The sequence below is a fragment of the Oncorhynchus gorbuscha genome, linkage group LG10 (genome assembly GCF_021184085.1).
Source record: "Oncorhynchus gorbuscha isolate QuinsamMale2020 ecotype Even-year linkage group LG10, OgorEven_v1.0, whole genome shotgun sequence".
Lineage (NCBI taxonomy): Eukaryota > Metazoa > Chordata > Actinopteri > Salmoniformes > Salmonidae > Oncorhynchus > Oncorhynchus gorbuscha.
In genome coordinates, this window is record NC_060182.1 from 65973502 (window position 1) to 65988064 (window position 14563).

Consider the following 14563-nt stretch of genomic DNA (forward strand, 5'->3'; position numbering starts at 1 on the left):
GGACGTAGCCAGCGGTCAGGGATGAGTTGATGAGCGAGATGAGGTAAGGGAGAAGGTCTCCGGAAATGGTCTGGAGAAGAGAGGAGGGGATAGGGTCAAGCGGGCAGGTTGTTGGGCTGCCGGCCGTCACAAGATGCGAGATTTCATCTGGAGAGAGAGGGGAGAAAGAGGTCAGAGCACAGGCTAGGGCAGTGTGAGCAGAACCAGCGGTGTCGTTTGACTTAGCAAACGAGGATCGGATGTCGTCGACCTTCTTTTCAAAATGGTTGACGAAGTCATCTGCAGAGAGGGAGGAGGGGGGAGGATTCAGGAGGGAGGAGAAGGTGGCAAAGAGCTTCCTAGGGTTAGAGGCAGAAGCTTGGAATTTAGAGTGGTAGAAAGTGACTTTAGCAGCAGAGACAGAAGAGGAAAATGTAGAGAGGAGGGAGCGAAAGGATGCCAGGTCCGCAGGGAGGCGAGTTTTCCTCCATTTCCGCTCGGCTGCCCGGAGCCCTGTTCTGTGAGCTCGCAATGAGTCGTCGAGCCACGGAGCGGGAGGGGAGGACCGAGCCGGCCTGGGGGATAGGGGACATAGAGAGTCAAAGGATGCAGAAAGGGAGGAGAGGAGGGATGAGGAGGCAGAATCAGGAGATGGGTTGGAGAAGGTTTGAGCAGAGGGAAGAGATGATAGGATGGAAGAGGAGAGAGTAGCGGGGGAGAGAGAGCGAAGGTTGGGACGGCGCGATACCATCCGAGTAGGGGCAGTGTGGGAAGTGTTGGATGAGAGCGAGAGGGAAAAGGATACAAGGTAGAGGTCAGAGACTTGGAGGGGAGTTGCAATGAGGTTAGTGGAAGAACAGCATCTAGTAAAGATGAGGTCGAGCGTATTGCCTGCCTTGTGAGTAGGGGGGGGGAAGGTGAGAGGGTGAGGTCAAAAGAGGAGAGGAGTGGAAAGAAGGAGGCAGAGAGGAATGAGTCAAAGGTAGACGTGGGGAGGTTAAAGTCGCCCAGAACTGTGAGAGGTGAGCCGTCCTCAGGAAAGGAGCTTATCAAGGCATCAAGCTCATTGATGAACTCTCCGAGGGAACCTGGAGGGCGATAAATGATAAGGATGTTAAGCTTGAAAGGGCTGGTAACTGTGACAGTATGGAATTCAAAGGAGGCGATAGACAGATGGGTAAGGGGAGAAAGAGAGAATGACCACTTGGGAGAGATGAGGATCCCGGTGCCACCACCCCGCTGACCAGAAGCTCTCGGGGTGTGCGAGAACACGTGGGCGGACGAAGAGAGAGCAGTAGGAGTGGCAGTGTTATCTGTGGTGATCCATGTTTCCGTCAGTGCCAAGAAGTCGAGGGACTGGAGGGAGGCATAGGCTGAGATGAACTCTGCCTTGTTGGCCGCAGATTGGCAGTTCCAGAGGCTACCGGAGACCTGGAACTCCACGTGGGTCGTGCGCGCTGGGACCACCAGATTAGGGTGGCCGCGGCCACGCGGTGTGGAGCGTTTGTATGGTCTGTGCAGAGAGGAGAGAACAGGGATAGACAGACACATAGTTGACAGGCTACAGAAGAGGCTACGCTAATGCAAAGGAGATGACAAGTGGACTACACGTCTCGAATGTTCAGAAAGTTAAGCTTACGTAGCAAGAATCTTATTGACTAAAATGATTAAAGTGATACAGTACTGCTGAAGTAGGCTAGCTGGCAGTGGCTGCGTTGTTGACTTTGTAGGCTAGCTGGCAGTGGCTGCGTTGTTGACACTACACTAATCAAGTCGTTCCGTTGAGTGTAATAGTTTCTACAGTGCTGCTATTCGGGGGCTAGCTGGCTAGCTAGCAGTGTTGATTACGTTACGTTGCGTTAAAAGAACGACAATAGCTGGCTAGCTAACCTAGAAAATCTCTCTAGACAACACAATTATCTTTGATACAAAGACTGCTATGTAGCTAGCTATGTAGCTAGCTACGATCAAACAAATCAAACCGTTGTACTGTAATGAAATGAAAATGTGATACTACCTGTGGAGCGAAGCGGAATGCGACCGGGTTGTTGAGTTCTATTCGGAAGACGTTGGCTAGCTGTTGGCTAGCTAGCAGTGTCTCCTGCGGAGCGAAATGCGGATGCGACCGCTCGCTCCAACCCGGAAGTACCCGTTTATATTTTGGTTAAGTGTAGAATCACATTTGGCGACGATTACACATGTGAGTCTTTCTGGGTAAGTCTCTAAGCTTTCCACACCTGGATTGTGCAACTTTTGCCTATTATTATTTTCAAAATTCTTCAAGCTCTGTCAAATTGGTTGTCGATCATTGCTAGACAACCATTTTCAGGTCTTGCCATAGATTTACAAGCAGATTTTTGTCAAAACTGTAAGTTCCACTCCGGAACATTCGCTGTCTTCTTGGTGAGCAACTCCAGTATAGATTTGACTTTTTTATTCTCCTGCTGAAAGGTGAGTTAATCTCCCAGTGTCTGGTGGAAGGTAGACTGAACCAGGTTTTCCACAAGGATTTTGCCTGTGCTTACTTAGCTCAATTCTGTTTTTTTTCTTTTTTTCTGAAAAACTCCGCAATCTTTAACAATTACAAGCATACCCATACCATGATGCAGCCACCACTATGCTTGAAAATATGAAGTGGTACTCAGTAATGTGTTGTATTAAATTTGCCCCAAATATAACCCTTTGTATTCAGGATAAAAAAGTGAGTTACTTTTAGTGCCTTGTTGCAAACAGGATGCATGTTTTTAGTACTTTTATAATGTACATTGCACTAAATTCAGGCTGGAACACAACAAAATGTTGAAAAAATGAACGGGTGTGATTATGTTCTTATGGCACTATATACTTAGATTGGTATACTCTAATATTCATCCTAAACGTGACCCAAACAATACAATTGGAAGTCCGTCACTGGGACTTCCACATCTCAGATCTATAAGAAAACCTCACACAATATTTCCAGTCTCTTCTAAAGAGTGCCGAAAGAGACTGTGTCGGCCAAACGATGGGCTTTGGTGTGTTGGAGCAAAAGATGGGGCCAGAATGCATGGCAGCTTTCTCATTCCACTGACCTGCCAGCAGGACTCTGCCAACCTGGGGATGATGCCCATAGACCTCTGTCTGGCCATCCACCTAGGCCTCCTCCCAATATCCACACAGACAGACAGAAAGACCCCACCAACAACCACCCAGTCTGCAGCCCAAACCTCCACCATAGAATCCTACGGCCCCCATTACACAGACCCTTTATTGTTCTAGAGCTTCATTGTCCTGAGTTGACCTCTAGAAGTTTGGCTTTTTTTCTTTTTTTACATCAGTAGAGATTGAATGGGCTTGCTGTCAGTTTGAAGTGTAGTCTAATTATTGAAGTGGAGGGACTGTCTGTATAATGAGCTATGCCATGTCAAGTAGACAGCAGGACTTATGGAGAGGCTCTGACACGCACGTCACATTCCAGGTCAATGATCATTAAATTCAGCAGATTTAAGATCTCCCCAAAAAGCATGAACAGACGCATGTGTCACACACACACACACACATGCGCGCTGCTCTCAACCACAGAGATCTCCCACTGTATTTGTTCAACAGTTCAATCAAAGTCTTTTCTCCGGTATTGATTTGCATTAGATGTGTGTGTGTGTGTGTGTGTGTGTGTGTGTGTGTGTGTGTGTGTGTGTGTGTGTGTGTGTGTGTGTGTGTGTGTGTGTGTGTGTGTGTGTGTGTGTGGTTTCTATGCTAAATAAGCTCAACATTTAGTCCGAAGTCACTCAAACTTGAATCTAACCCTGTAGCAATATTAGATATTGGGCTGAGAGTTGCCAGGGACCCCAACAAGATAATGTAATCATGATACTTAGGTGCCAATAGCATATGTAATGTGATTCAATACTTCTAATTTATTGCGATTTGATGTTCCAAACATATTGCTCACTACAGTGGCAAGAAAAAGTATGTGAACCATTTGGAAATAGCTGGATTTCTGCATAAATTGTTTATAAAATTAGATTTCTTCTTCATCTAGGTCACAACAATAGACAAACACAGTCTGCTTAAACTAATAACACACAAACAATTATGCATTTTCATGTCTTTAATTGAGCACACCGTGGAAAAAGTACATTTATTAAAAATAAACAGAAATACCTTATTTGTATAAGTATTCAGACCCTTTGCTGTGAGACTCGAAATTGAACTCGGGTGCTTCCTTTTTCCATTAATCATCCTTGAGATGGTTCTACAACTTGATTGTAGTCCACCTGTGGTAAATTAAATGATTGGACATGATTTGGAAAGGCACACACCTGTCAATTTAAGGTCCCACAGTTTACAGTGCATGTCAGAGCAAAAACCAAGTCATGAGGTCGAAGGAATTGTCCGTAGAGCTCCGTGGCAGGATTGTGTCGAGGTACCGATCTTGGGAAGGGTACCAAAATATTTCTGTAGCATTGAAGATCCACAAGATCACAATAACCTCCATCTTTCTAAAATGAAAGACTCTTCCTAGATCTGGCCAAACTGAGCAATCGGGGGAGAAGGGCCTTGATCAGGGAGGTGACCAAGAACCCAATGGTCACTCTGACAGAGTTAATTGAAATGCATTCCAGGTGACTACCTCATGAAGTTGGTTGAGAGAATGCCAAGTGTGTGCAAAGCTGTCATCAAGGCAAAGGGTGGCTGCTTTGAAGAATCTCAAATAGAAAATATATTTTGATTTGTTTAACACCTTTTTTTTTGTGTGTTATTTCATAGTTTTGATGTCTTCACTGTTATTCTACAATGTAGAAAATAGTTAAAAAATAAAAAATCCCTAGAATTGAGTAGGTGTGTCCAAACGTTTCACTAGTACAGCGTTTGAATAGCATTTTTATTTTTATGACGCACATTTTCTCCTTCCCTCCGCTCTTGACTGCATGTGCTCATGCTGCATGGGCGGGAGCGTTGCCTAGGCAACCAGACTGGTTTTCTACAGCACCTTGCTTGTTTCAGCACGGAGCAACAAAGTTTCATCATGTTGTTTTTTTGAGTCCATGTAACCGCGGAAACGGACTCAACCACACGAATGCCCGGCTGTCCTGTCTTCACTTTTCCTTCCACAGACAAAAAGAAGAATTCAACGGTTATGACGTTTATTTAAGATGGTAACTTTCTCCCTCCCTCCCTCCCTCTCTCCTTCCCCTCGTAGGTCCCCTTCTTTGGGCCTCTTTTCAACGGCGCCATCGTCACCGGAACGCTGCTGCCCAGCCTTGTGCGTGCCACCTGCATCAACGCCAGCAGAGCTGTCAAGTCCCGCCTGACGCTTTACCAGAGCTTGTATCCTTTGTGTGAACTGTTTACTCTGTCTCCCCTACCCTTACAGCCCTGTCTGCCTCCACAAGGTTAACAACTGACCACAAAGCCTCAGCAGTTAGGCCGTGCAAGTTTTTCCAGGGACGGTTATCTTTTTATATGTATTATTTTTTATATGAATTCATGTTATTCCTCACACTCCGATTGTTCTCATATGTGAAAATATTGAATTTCTAAACGTGTTGATTGTAATCGCGCCGTTAGCCCTTCTAGTGGTTGGCCTGTGTGGATTCCCATGTGGTGCGTGTAGCGTGTTGGGTGATCTGCATGGGTGAGCACTGACACTGATCTTGATGCGCTGGCTGATTTGCATACAGCGATTAACAGCGCACCGGGTTGAGGTGTTGCGGTGTGTCGCGCAGCCCGTAGTGACATGTGAGGACGCATGTGTCCGTCTGGGTCTGTAATGGGGATCTTGTGGAACCTCTCTGTCGTCTTGTATGATGCAGTGGGTTTAGACGACAGCAGCAGAGACATGACTGTCATTAACCCGTCCTCCCCTCCATCCCTTTAACAGCCTGCCTGTCGTTAAGGGCCTGATCTCCAGCTGTACATGTCAGTTGGTTTAAGACGAGCGTAATCAGCGATGGAGATGAATTTGCATGTGAATAAGTTGAGGACTGAAGGAGGGGAGGGACGTTTTCTTGGAGCGGGCCCCTGTGGGTGAAATCTGATCTCCCACAAAGCCTTGCAGCTCCACCTCTCCCCGGACAGGGACAGGCTGTACAGAGTGGCCTCGCAGGGACCACAGTAGCTCTCTGGGTGTTGCCATGGTGACCAGCAATCTCCAGTTTTTGAGGTTGGACCCAAGTTGTGCACCGCTCTCAAGTATTTATTTTGTCATTGGTTTACAGTTTGTAAGGAAAGTGGGCAAGGGTGCGTGATAATGTCAGTAGCCTATAGTATGTTTTTAAGCTAATAATGTGCACTAAACTTTGGCTACAGGTGTATGTGGCTTTACATTCTGAGTGTTTGATGTGTATGTGCTTGCATTTGTATGCACGGGTGTCATCCCACCCACCCATCAGCGAGGCTCATATCAGCCCCTCTCAGGGTCCCTGGGGGCATCAGTGGGACAGCAGAGAGGCAGATGTCTGTAACCCAAAGCCAAGTGAATTACACCAGTGTGAGATGTGCTGAGCTGCCAGCGCTGCCTAGCTACCATAGGCCAGTCTGCACTGGGAGCCAAGGGGGAAGGGAGCCAGGGCCGGGCCAGACCAGGCCTACCTGGCATTCCTTAGCAAGAAGAGAGCAGCACGACGGCCTGATCTGCGAGATGAGATGATCGCTGGCTGGGCTGGAGCGTTGGCAGTGTGAAGCAGCCAGCCAGGGTGAGGCCCCACATACTGCAGATCTGGAAGATGAGCTGACAAACGGATGCTCCCAGCCAGTGGATGCTGGCAATGCCAGCACTGGTGTCTGTGTGTGGGACATTTTTCTGGATGGCTGTAGGATTACGTTTAAACAAAGAAATAGTCATGAGTCATCTAGGCGATGAGCCCATTTTTTTTTTATCAAGATAGGGTGCACACACAAACAAACACAAACTATTTTGTAATTCAGAAGATTTCTCAGGATTTGTTCAAAGAAAAAATACTCCTACCAGTAAATAAAGTGCTGACTATTTTTGGAAGAATGTTTTAAGATATAATTTAGAATGCTGTTTGAGGTTTATTAACTCAAAAAGGAGCAGGAACACCAAAATTAATGATACAGTTCCAACCGCCGTGTCTTTGTGAGATGCAGAATAGGTGAATGGATGGTTTCCGCATATATGATTCCCACCATGAAGCATGGAGGAGGTGGTGTGATAGTGTGGGGGTGCTTTGCTGGTGACAATGTTGGTGATTTATTTAGAATTCAAGGCACACTTAACCAGCATGGCTACAACAGAATTCTGCAGCAATATGCCGTCCCATCTGTTTTGCACTTAGTGGGACTGTCATTTGTTTTTCAACAGGACAATGACCCAACACACCTCCAGACTGTAAGGGCAATTTGACCAAGAAGGAGAGTGAAGGAGTGCTGCATCAGATAACCTGGACTCCACAATCATCTAACCTCAACCCAATTGAGATGGTTTGGGATGAGTTGGGCCACAGAGTGAAGGAAAAGCAGCCAACAATTGCTCAGCATATGTGGGATCTCCTTCAAGACTGTTGGAAAAGCATTACTCATGAAGATGGTTGCCAAGAGTGTGCAAAGCTGTCATCAAGGCAAAGGGTGGCTACTTTGAAGAATCATATATACAACATATTTTGATTTTTTTAACACTTTTTTGGTTACTACATGATTCCATATGTGTTATTTCATAGTTTTGATATCTTCACTATTATTCTACAATGTAGAAAATAGTAAAACTAAAGACAAACCCTTGAATGAGTAGGTGTGTCCACACTTTTGACTGGTACTGTATCTAGACTTGACCCAAAGGCATGACCCATTCCTCCTTCTGCTGAATGGTTTCTGCATTGTACCACTCCTCCATGTATGCTCCCTTCTCTTTCTCATCTCATCTGCCACTCGTCTGCAAAATGTAGGTATTTTGTTTTGGGTTGGAACAATAACCTTGGCTCTTTTCAGAGCAGGCTGTTTTTGTAGCCGTGATTAAATCCCTATCCATCGTTTCCCTGCCCCGGCGCTCTCCAATCTGCTGTCTGTAGCCAGGCTGCTCTCCAAGGTCATTTGTTTAATGTTTCTACAAAGAAAAGCCACATGACCTCTGCGTCCCCATAAAGGCAGGCCTGGCTCTGTGGTGCTCTCTGGTTTCCTCTCTCCCGCTCCGTCCGCCACAGAACTGGAGTCTCCAGCAGCCAGGCGCTCTGCTGCGCCATCACTCCGGCTAATTGGATTTGATATTGAAATATGACCACCAGCCACATTGCTGGAGACACACACACACACACACACACACACACACACACACACACACACACACACACACACACACACACACACACACTAATCCCCCCTTCCTCTACAATCTGCTGTTTCCTTTTTGGCTCTACACCATGGTACTTGGAGTAGTTTGTGTGTGAGAGATTTTGTTTGAGTTTTTGTGTGTCGGTGTACGTGTGACACATGGTCAGCGTTTTAAGATGTCTATCCAAGTGGTTTTACGTGTGTCATTCTGCTCTATTCAGTGACAACGCAGTGATGTTATTTCAGAGCCCTCGGCGCTGTGCAACGTGAAAGAGAGAGTCCTGACCCCACATACCTTTTATATTACAAGGCTGTCAGAAATCACCTGTGTCATTAACATGGCCCTATTAGAAGAGGCTGTGTGAATCCTAATAGTCACCCTGTATGAACACTGAGCAGTCTCCTCCACTGCCAGAGGGGAACGTAAACTCACTGTGAGTGGTGAGGACCTGACATGCGGGAGGAGAATACTCTTGACCGCCAAGTTCCCGCTATTTAAGTAGCACACCATATATCAAGACAATTTACCCCTGACATGCAATGTGTCATTCATCCCCAACTACTGTATGTGGTCCTACTGTAGTTCAGTTGGTCTCGTATTGGCGCTTGCAACGCCAGGATAGTAGGTCGCTTTGGATAAGGTTCTGCTAAATGGCATATTTATTCTAGATATTATATGGCTGTGGTGGACTCCCTCTGCTTCCACATAGCCTGTTGGGTTTCTGACGGGGGGTTTGATCCAGTCACTAAGTGTTATTCTCTCCTAAACAAGCACTCACTCCAGAGTAAACGTGTGCTGTGTGTTTAGGTAGCAGGAGCCTCTAATAGAGGGAGGCGAAGTAGAGCTGACCTTCATTCTGAAACGCAACATCCCCGCTGGACAGAATCAATAGCTTTTTCGCCCCAGTGCCCTTACTACCCTCCCCTAAGACATGCACGCATACATACACAGAGAGATCCGTCTCCGGGCAGCAATCAATAGCCATAATCTGTTCCTGCACGTGGCCAGTCATGCAAGCTGGACTTTTAGGTGGCATTATGGGGGACATGCTGTGTAGTGGCAGAGAGATGTTTCATCTTCTCAGGGAGGCTCACAGAGCCCAGTGGAACCTAGGGCTGCCAACCTCCAGAGGTGCAGGTCCTTGCCTCATCTAGCCAACCGTCTACCAGATATGGAGCTCTGCCTTTGCACGCTCTTGAAAACATCTATGTGTGACTCTTGCCACTGATATTGGCCTACTGCTTTGTGTACCTTCTGAATAAGGCTTTGTTTCTCTCGCTCATTGTCTCTACATGGTTAACATGTGTTCTTTAGGACAAGAAGTTTCATTACCTAGTCAGGAGGAAAGCATCTTTCGGACTCTTTGAAAGGAGGTTATGAATGGGAGCTGCCATGTTAGTGTACTGTAGTTGAACATGTACTATTTAGTGTTGCTGATAGGCTCTTATTTGTCAGCTAGTGTGCCATAACAGTCTCCTGCAGACATCTCCAAGCCCATGAACTGAGTGCTTGGCTTGGCACAGTGAGAAGGGTGAGCTGGGCCATCTTCCCTCTGTCATAAGCCTCAGTGAGAAGTGATGTGTACAGCCCTAACTCTCCTCTGTGTCTTTGCCTTTCGAATTAGAGGCTCTGTGACGATGTGTGGAAGAGCAACCTGCTTCCAATAGGTTAGGGTCTTGTTCTGTTTCCAGTCCAGCTCTGTCACGGTCCAGCTCTGTCACGGTCCAGCTCTCAGTTCTGTCACAGTCCAGCTCTGTCACTGTCCAGCTCTCAGCTCTGTCACGGTCAAATCAAATGTATTTATATAGCCCTTCTTACATCAGCTGATATCTCAAAGTGCTTTACAGAAACTCAGCCTAAAACCCAAAACAGCAAGCAATTCAGGCCTAGAAGCACGGTGGCTAGGAAAAACTCCCTAGAAAGGCCAAAACCTAGGAAGAAACCTAGAGAGGAACCAGGCTATGAGGGGTGGCCAGTCCTCTTCTGGCTGTGCCGGGTGGAGATTATAACAGAACATGGCCAAGATGTTCAAATGTTCATAAATGACCAGCATGGTCAAATAATAATAATCACAGTAGTTGTCGAGGGTGCAACAAGTCAGCACTTCAGGAGTAAATGTCAGTTGGCTTTTCATAGCCGATCATTAAGAGCATCTCTACCTGCTGTCTCTAGAGAGTTGAAAACAGCAGGTCTGGGATAGGTAGCACATCCGGTGAACAGATCAGGGTTCCAGAACAGTTGAAACTGGAGCAGCAGCACAGCCAGGTGGACTGGGGACAGCAAGGAGTCATCATGCCAGGTAGTCCTGAGGCATGGTCCTAGGGCTCAGGTCCTCCGAGAGAGAGAGAGAGAAAGAAAGAGAATTAAATTCACACAGGACACCGGATAAGACAGGAGAAATACTCCAGATATAACAGACTGACCCTAGCCCCCTGACACACAAACTACTGCAGCATAAATACTGGAGGCTGAGACTGTAGGGGTCAGGAGACACTGTGGCCCCATCCGATGATACCCCCGGACAGGGCCAAACAGGCAGGATATAACCCCACCCACTTTGCCAAAGCACAGCGCCCACACCACTAGAGGGATATCTTCAACCACCAATTTACCATCCTGAGACAAGGCCGAGTATAGCCCACAAAGTTCTCCGCCATGTCACAACCCAAGGGGGGGCGCCAGCCCAGACAGGAAGGTCACGTCAGTGACTCAACCCACTCAAGTGACGCACCCCTCCTAGGGAGGTTATGGAAAAGTACCAGTAAGCCAGTGACGCAGTCCTTGTTATAGGGTTAGAGGCAGAGAATCCCAGTGGAAAGAGGGGAACCCGGCCAGGCAGAGACTGCAAGGGCAGTTCGTTGCTCCAGAGCCTTTCCGTTCACCTTCACACTCCTGGGCCAGACAACACTCAATCACATGACCTACTGAAGTGATGAGTCTTCAGTAAAGACTTAAAAGTTGAGACCAAGTCTGCGTCTCTGACATGGGTAGGCAGACCATTCCATAAAAATGGAGCTCTTTATAGGAGAAAGCCCTGCCTCCAGCTGTTTGCTTAGAAATTCTAGGGACAACTAGGAGGCGTCTTGTGACCATAGCGTACGTGTAGGTATGTACGGCAGGCCCAAATCAGAAAGATGGGTAGGAGCAAGCCCATGTAATGCTTTGTAGGTTAGCAGTAAAACCTTGAAATCAGCCCTTGCCTTAACAGGAAGCCAGCGTAGGGAGGCTAGCACTGGAGTAATATGATCAAATGTTTTTGGTTCTAGTCAGGATTCTAGCAGCCGTATTTAGCACTAACTGAAATTTTATTTAGTTCTTTATCCAGGTAGCCGGAAAGTAGAGGATTGCAGTAGTCTAACCTAGAAGTGACAAAAGCATGGATTCATTTTTCTAAATTTTTCTGCATCATTTTTGGACAGGAATGTTCAGATTTTTTGCAATGTTACGTAGATGGGGAAAAAGCTGTCCTTGAAACAGTCTTGATATGTTAATCAAAAGAGAGATCAGGGTCCAGAGTAACGCCGAGGTCCTACAGTTTTATTTGAGATGACTGTACAACCATCAAGATTAATTGTCAGATTCAACAGAAGATCTCTTTGTTTCTTGGGACCTAGAACAAGCATCTCTGTTTTGTCCGAGTTTAAAAGTAGAACGTTTGCAGCCATCCACTTCCTTATGTCTGAGAAACAGGCTTCTAGCGAGGGCAATTTTGGGGCTTCACCATGTTTCATTGAAATGTACAGCTTTGTGTCATCCGCATAGCAGTGAAAGTTAACATTTATGTTTTCGAATGACATCCCCAAGAGGTAAAATGTATATGGAAAAAATAGTAGTCCTAAAACAGAACCTTGAGGAACACCAAAATTTTACAGTTAATTTGTCAGAGGTCATACCATTCACAGAGACAAACTGATATCTTTCCGACAGATAAGATCTAAACCAGGCCAGAACCTGTCCGTGTCGACCAATTTGGATTTCCAATCTCTCCAAAAGAATGTGGTGATCGATGGTATCAAAAGCAGCACTAAGGTCTAGGAGCACGAGGACAGATGCAGAGCCTCGGTCTGACGCCATGTCACGGTCCAGCTCTGTCACAGTCCAGCTCTGTCACGGTCCAGCTCTCAGCTTTGTTGCAGTCCAGCTCTCAGGGACATCCATTCCCAAAGACCACCCTGACCCAATAGGAAATCAGAAGTCTGGGGCAGGGTGGATTGCTCGACAGAGTGGAGGTTGGGGTTGTCAGAGGCGGTTGGGTTGGAGACAGTTGTTGGGAGAAGCAGGACTTTGGAATAGTTTGAGTTTGGTGGGGGCTGAGGAGTGGATGAAAGGGGGGCTATGGTTGGGGTTTATGACATTTTGGGATGGAGGGAGTTTCCTCTACTGAATATTTTAACTTAATCCCATGATCAGTGGGATTAGGTCCACTCTTTCACCCTCAACCCCTCCACTCCTCCTCCCTCCACTCCTCCCTCCCTCCACTCCTCCGCCCTCCACTCCTCTGCCCTCCACTCCTCTGCCCTCAACCCCTCCTCTGCCCTCAACCCCTCCTCTGCCCTCAACCCCTCCTCTGCCCTCAACCCCTCCTCCGCCCTCAACCCCTCCTCCGCCCTCAACCCCTCCTCCGCCCTCAACCCCTCCTCCGCCCTCAACCCCTCCTCCGCCCTCAACCCCTCCTCCGCCCTCAACCCCTCCTCCGCCCTCAACCCCTCCTCCGCCCTCAACCCCTCCTCCGCCCTCCACTCCTCCGCCCTCCACTCCTCTGCCCTCCACTCCTCTGCCCTCCACTCCTCTGCCCTCCACTCCTCTGCCCTCCACTCCTCTGCCCTCCACTCCTCTGCCCTCCACTCCTCTGCCCTCCACTCCTTTGCCCTCCACTCCTCCGCCCTTAACCCCTTCGCCCTCAACCCCTCCGCTCCTCCGCCCTCAACCCGCCCCTACATCTCTCCAGCTGACCAGCTGTTCCTGGGGCTCACGACAATGTCTGATGTGTTCACATCACTGAGTCCTCTCCCCGCCCACACACCACCACTCCACGGCCGCTCCGCTCGGAGCAGAAGACAGCTCTGCCGCTGGGGCCTAGAAGGGCCAAGGGAGCAGGGGGGACACACACGCACAGACCTGTCAAACCCAACCTTGACTCAGGAGGCAGCCTGGCCGGATGGCATATGGCGTCTAGCTTCATACAACATGCAAAAGTACCCCCCCCCCCCGCTGCTAATGCAGAATGACTCACAGCGTTATAGTTTTTTCCATCTCCTCTCCACCCTGCCTCTAACAAAAGGCGTCCCCCACTCACCCTCCCAGTGAAAGCCCTGGGGGCCGGTGGCTGAGCGGTGGCTGAGCAGAGCAGGGCCACTCTTAAACACAGGTAGAGCAGGCATGGAAACAGACGGCTGATGGCAGGGGCTTGATGACAACACAGGGCCCTGAAAGACCATAAAGACACGGTCTGTGTACTGATTCTGGGGATGAGAGCAGCACAGAGAGTTGATGAGGAGTTACTGTGGGTTTGTCAGAAGCTTTGAAGTGCGATTTCTTTTTTCATCTTTTTGTTGTGTTACGGGGTATGTTTTATTAAGGTTGTTAAACTGTCAATAGTCTCCAAATGGGAGAATGTAACCTATAATTTTGACTGATCGTTGTCCACTCTTGTGATTATGTTACCCAAGGGAATTTTAAATGGGTCTTTTTGAAAAATGTAAGTTTAAAAAGATTCGCCGACAGCCATTTGCAGAACAGACCAATTTTTGTTTTCTATACTTGTGCCACCCCGTCACTAAATATTTCAAGTCCTGGGAATGTACACACATTACAGCACAGCATGTTACTGAAAGAATGTCATGCTCCGTGTATCTTTAAACTTGAACGCCTCACAACCCTCCCCTCCCTGCTCCGTCTGTTATTCATTCATGCCTGACATCTGTCTGTTTTGTAAGAGTGCAGTGAAAGGCTGAGAGGTTGCCAGGTCTGCGTGGGATCCCCTTCTCTCTCCCACCATTCAGCCAGCCCCGGTAGGGAGGTGTTGGGTAGCGTTACTAGTATCAGACTGGCTGTATCATTATGAACCTGTCGGGTGAAGCCACAGAGGTGTTTGGTATCCACTAGACACCCCTAGTTCTGATAACTGTGAAAGCTGTCTCTATCACCAGCCATCAAAACCTAGGCCATTCTTCCGTATCTTGTTGTTATGGAAATCATTTATCTTTTTATCTGTGGAGGAAAAACATACTTTGAAGGAATCCCTGGTTGAAAAGTATTTATCTGAGAGGACTGGTGCTGATGGATGCTAGGTGTTTTTGGCTTTGTAAGCAGTCA

The 14563-nt window shown here is 47.6% G+C and overlaps 1 protein-coding gene across 4 annotated transcripts in view; it reads left to right on the forward strand.

Moving 5' to 3' along the window:
* ralgapa2 (Ral GTPase activating protein catalytic subunit alpha 2) overlaps positions 1-14563 on the forward strand; it is a 145582-nt gene that overhangs the window by 95029 nt on the left and 35990 nt on the right. For all 4 annotated transcript variants that reach the window (XM_046366669.1, XM_046366670.1, XM_046366671.1 and 1 more), the window contains one exon: positions 5162-5289. In XM_046366669.1, coding sequence (XP_046222625.1) covers positions 5162-5289 — 128 coding nt within the window. The remainder of the gene's footprint in view (positions 1-5161; positions 5290-14563) is intronic.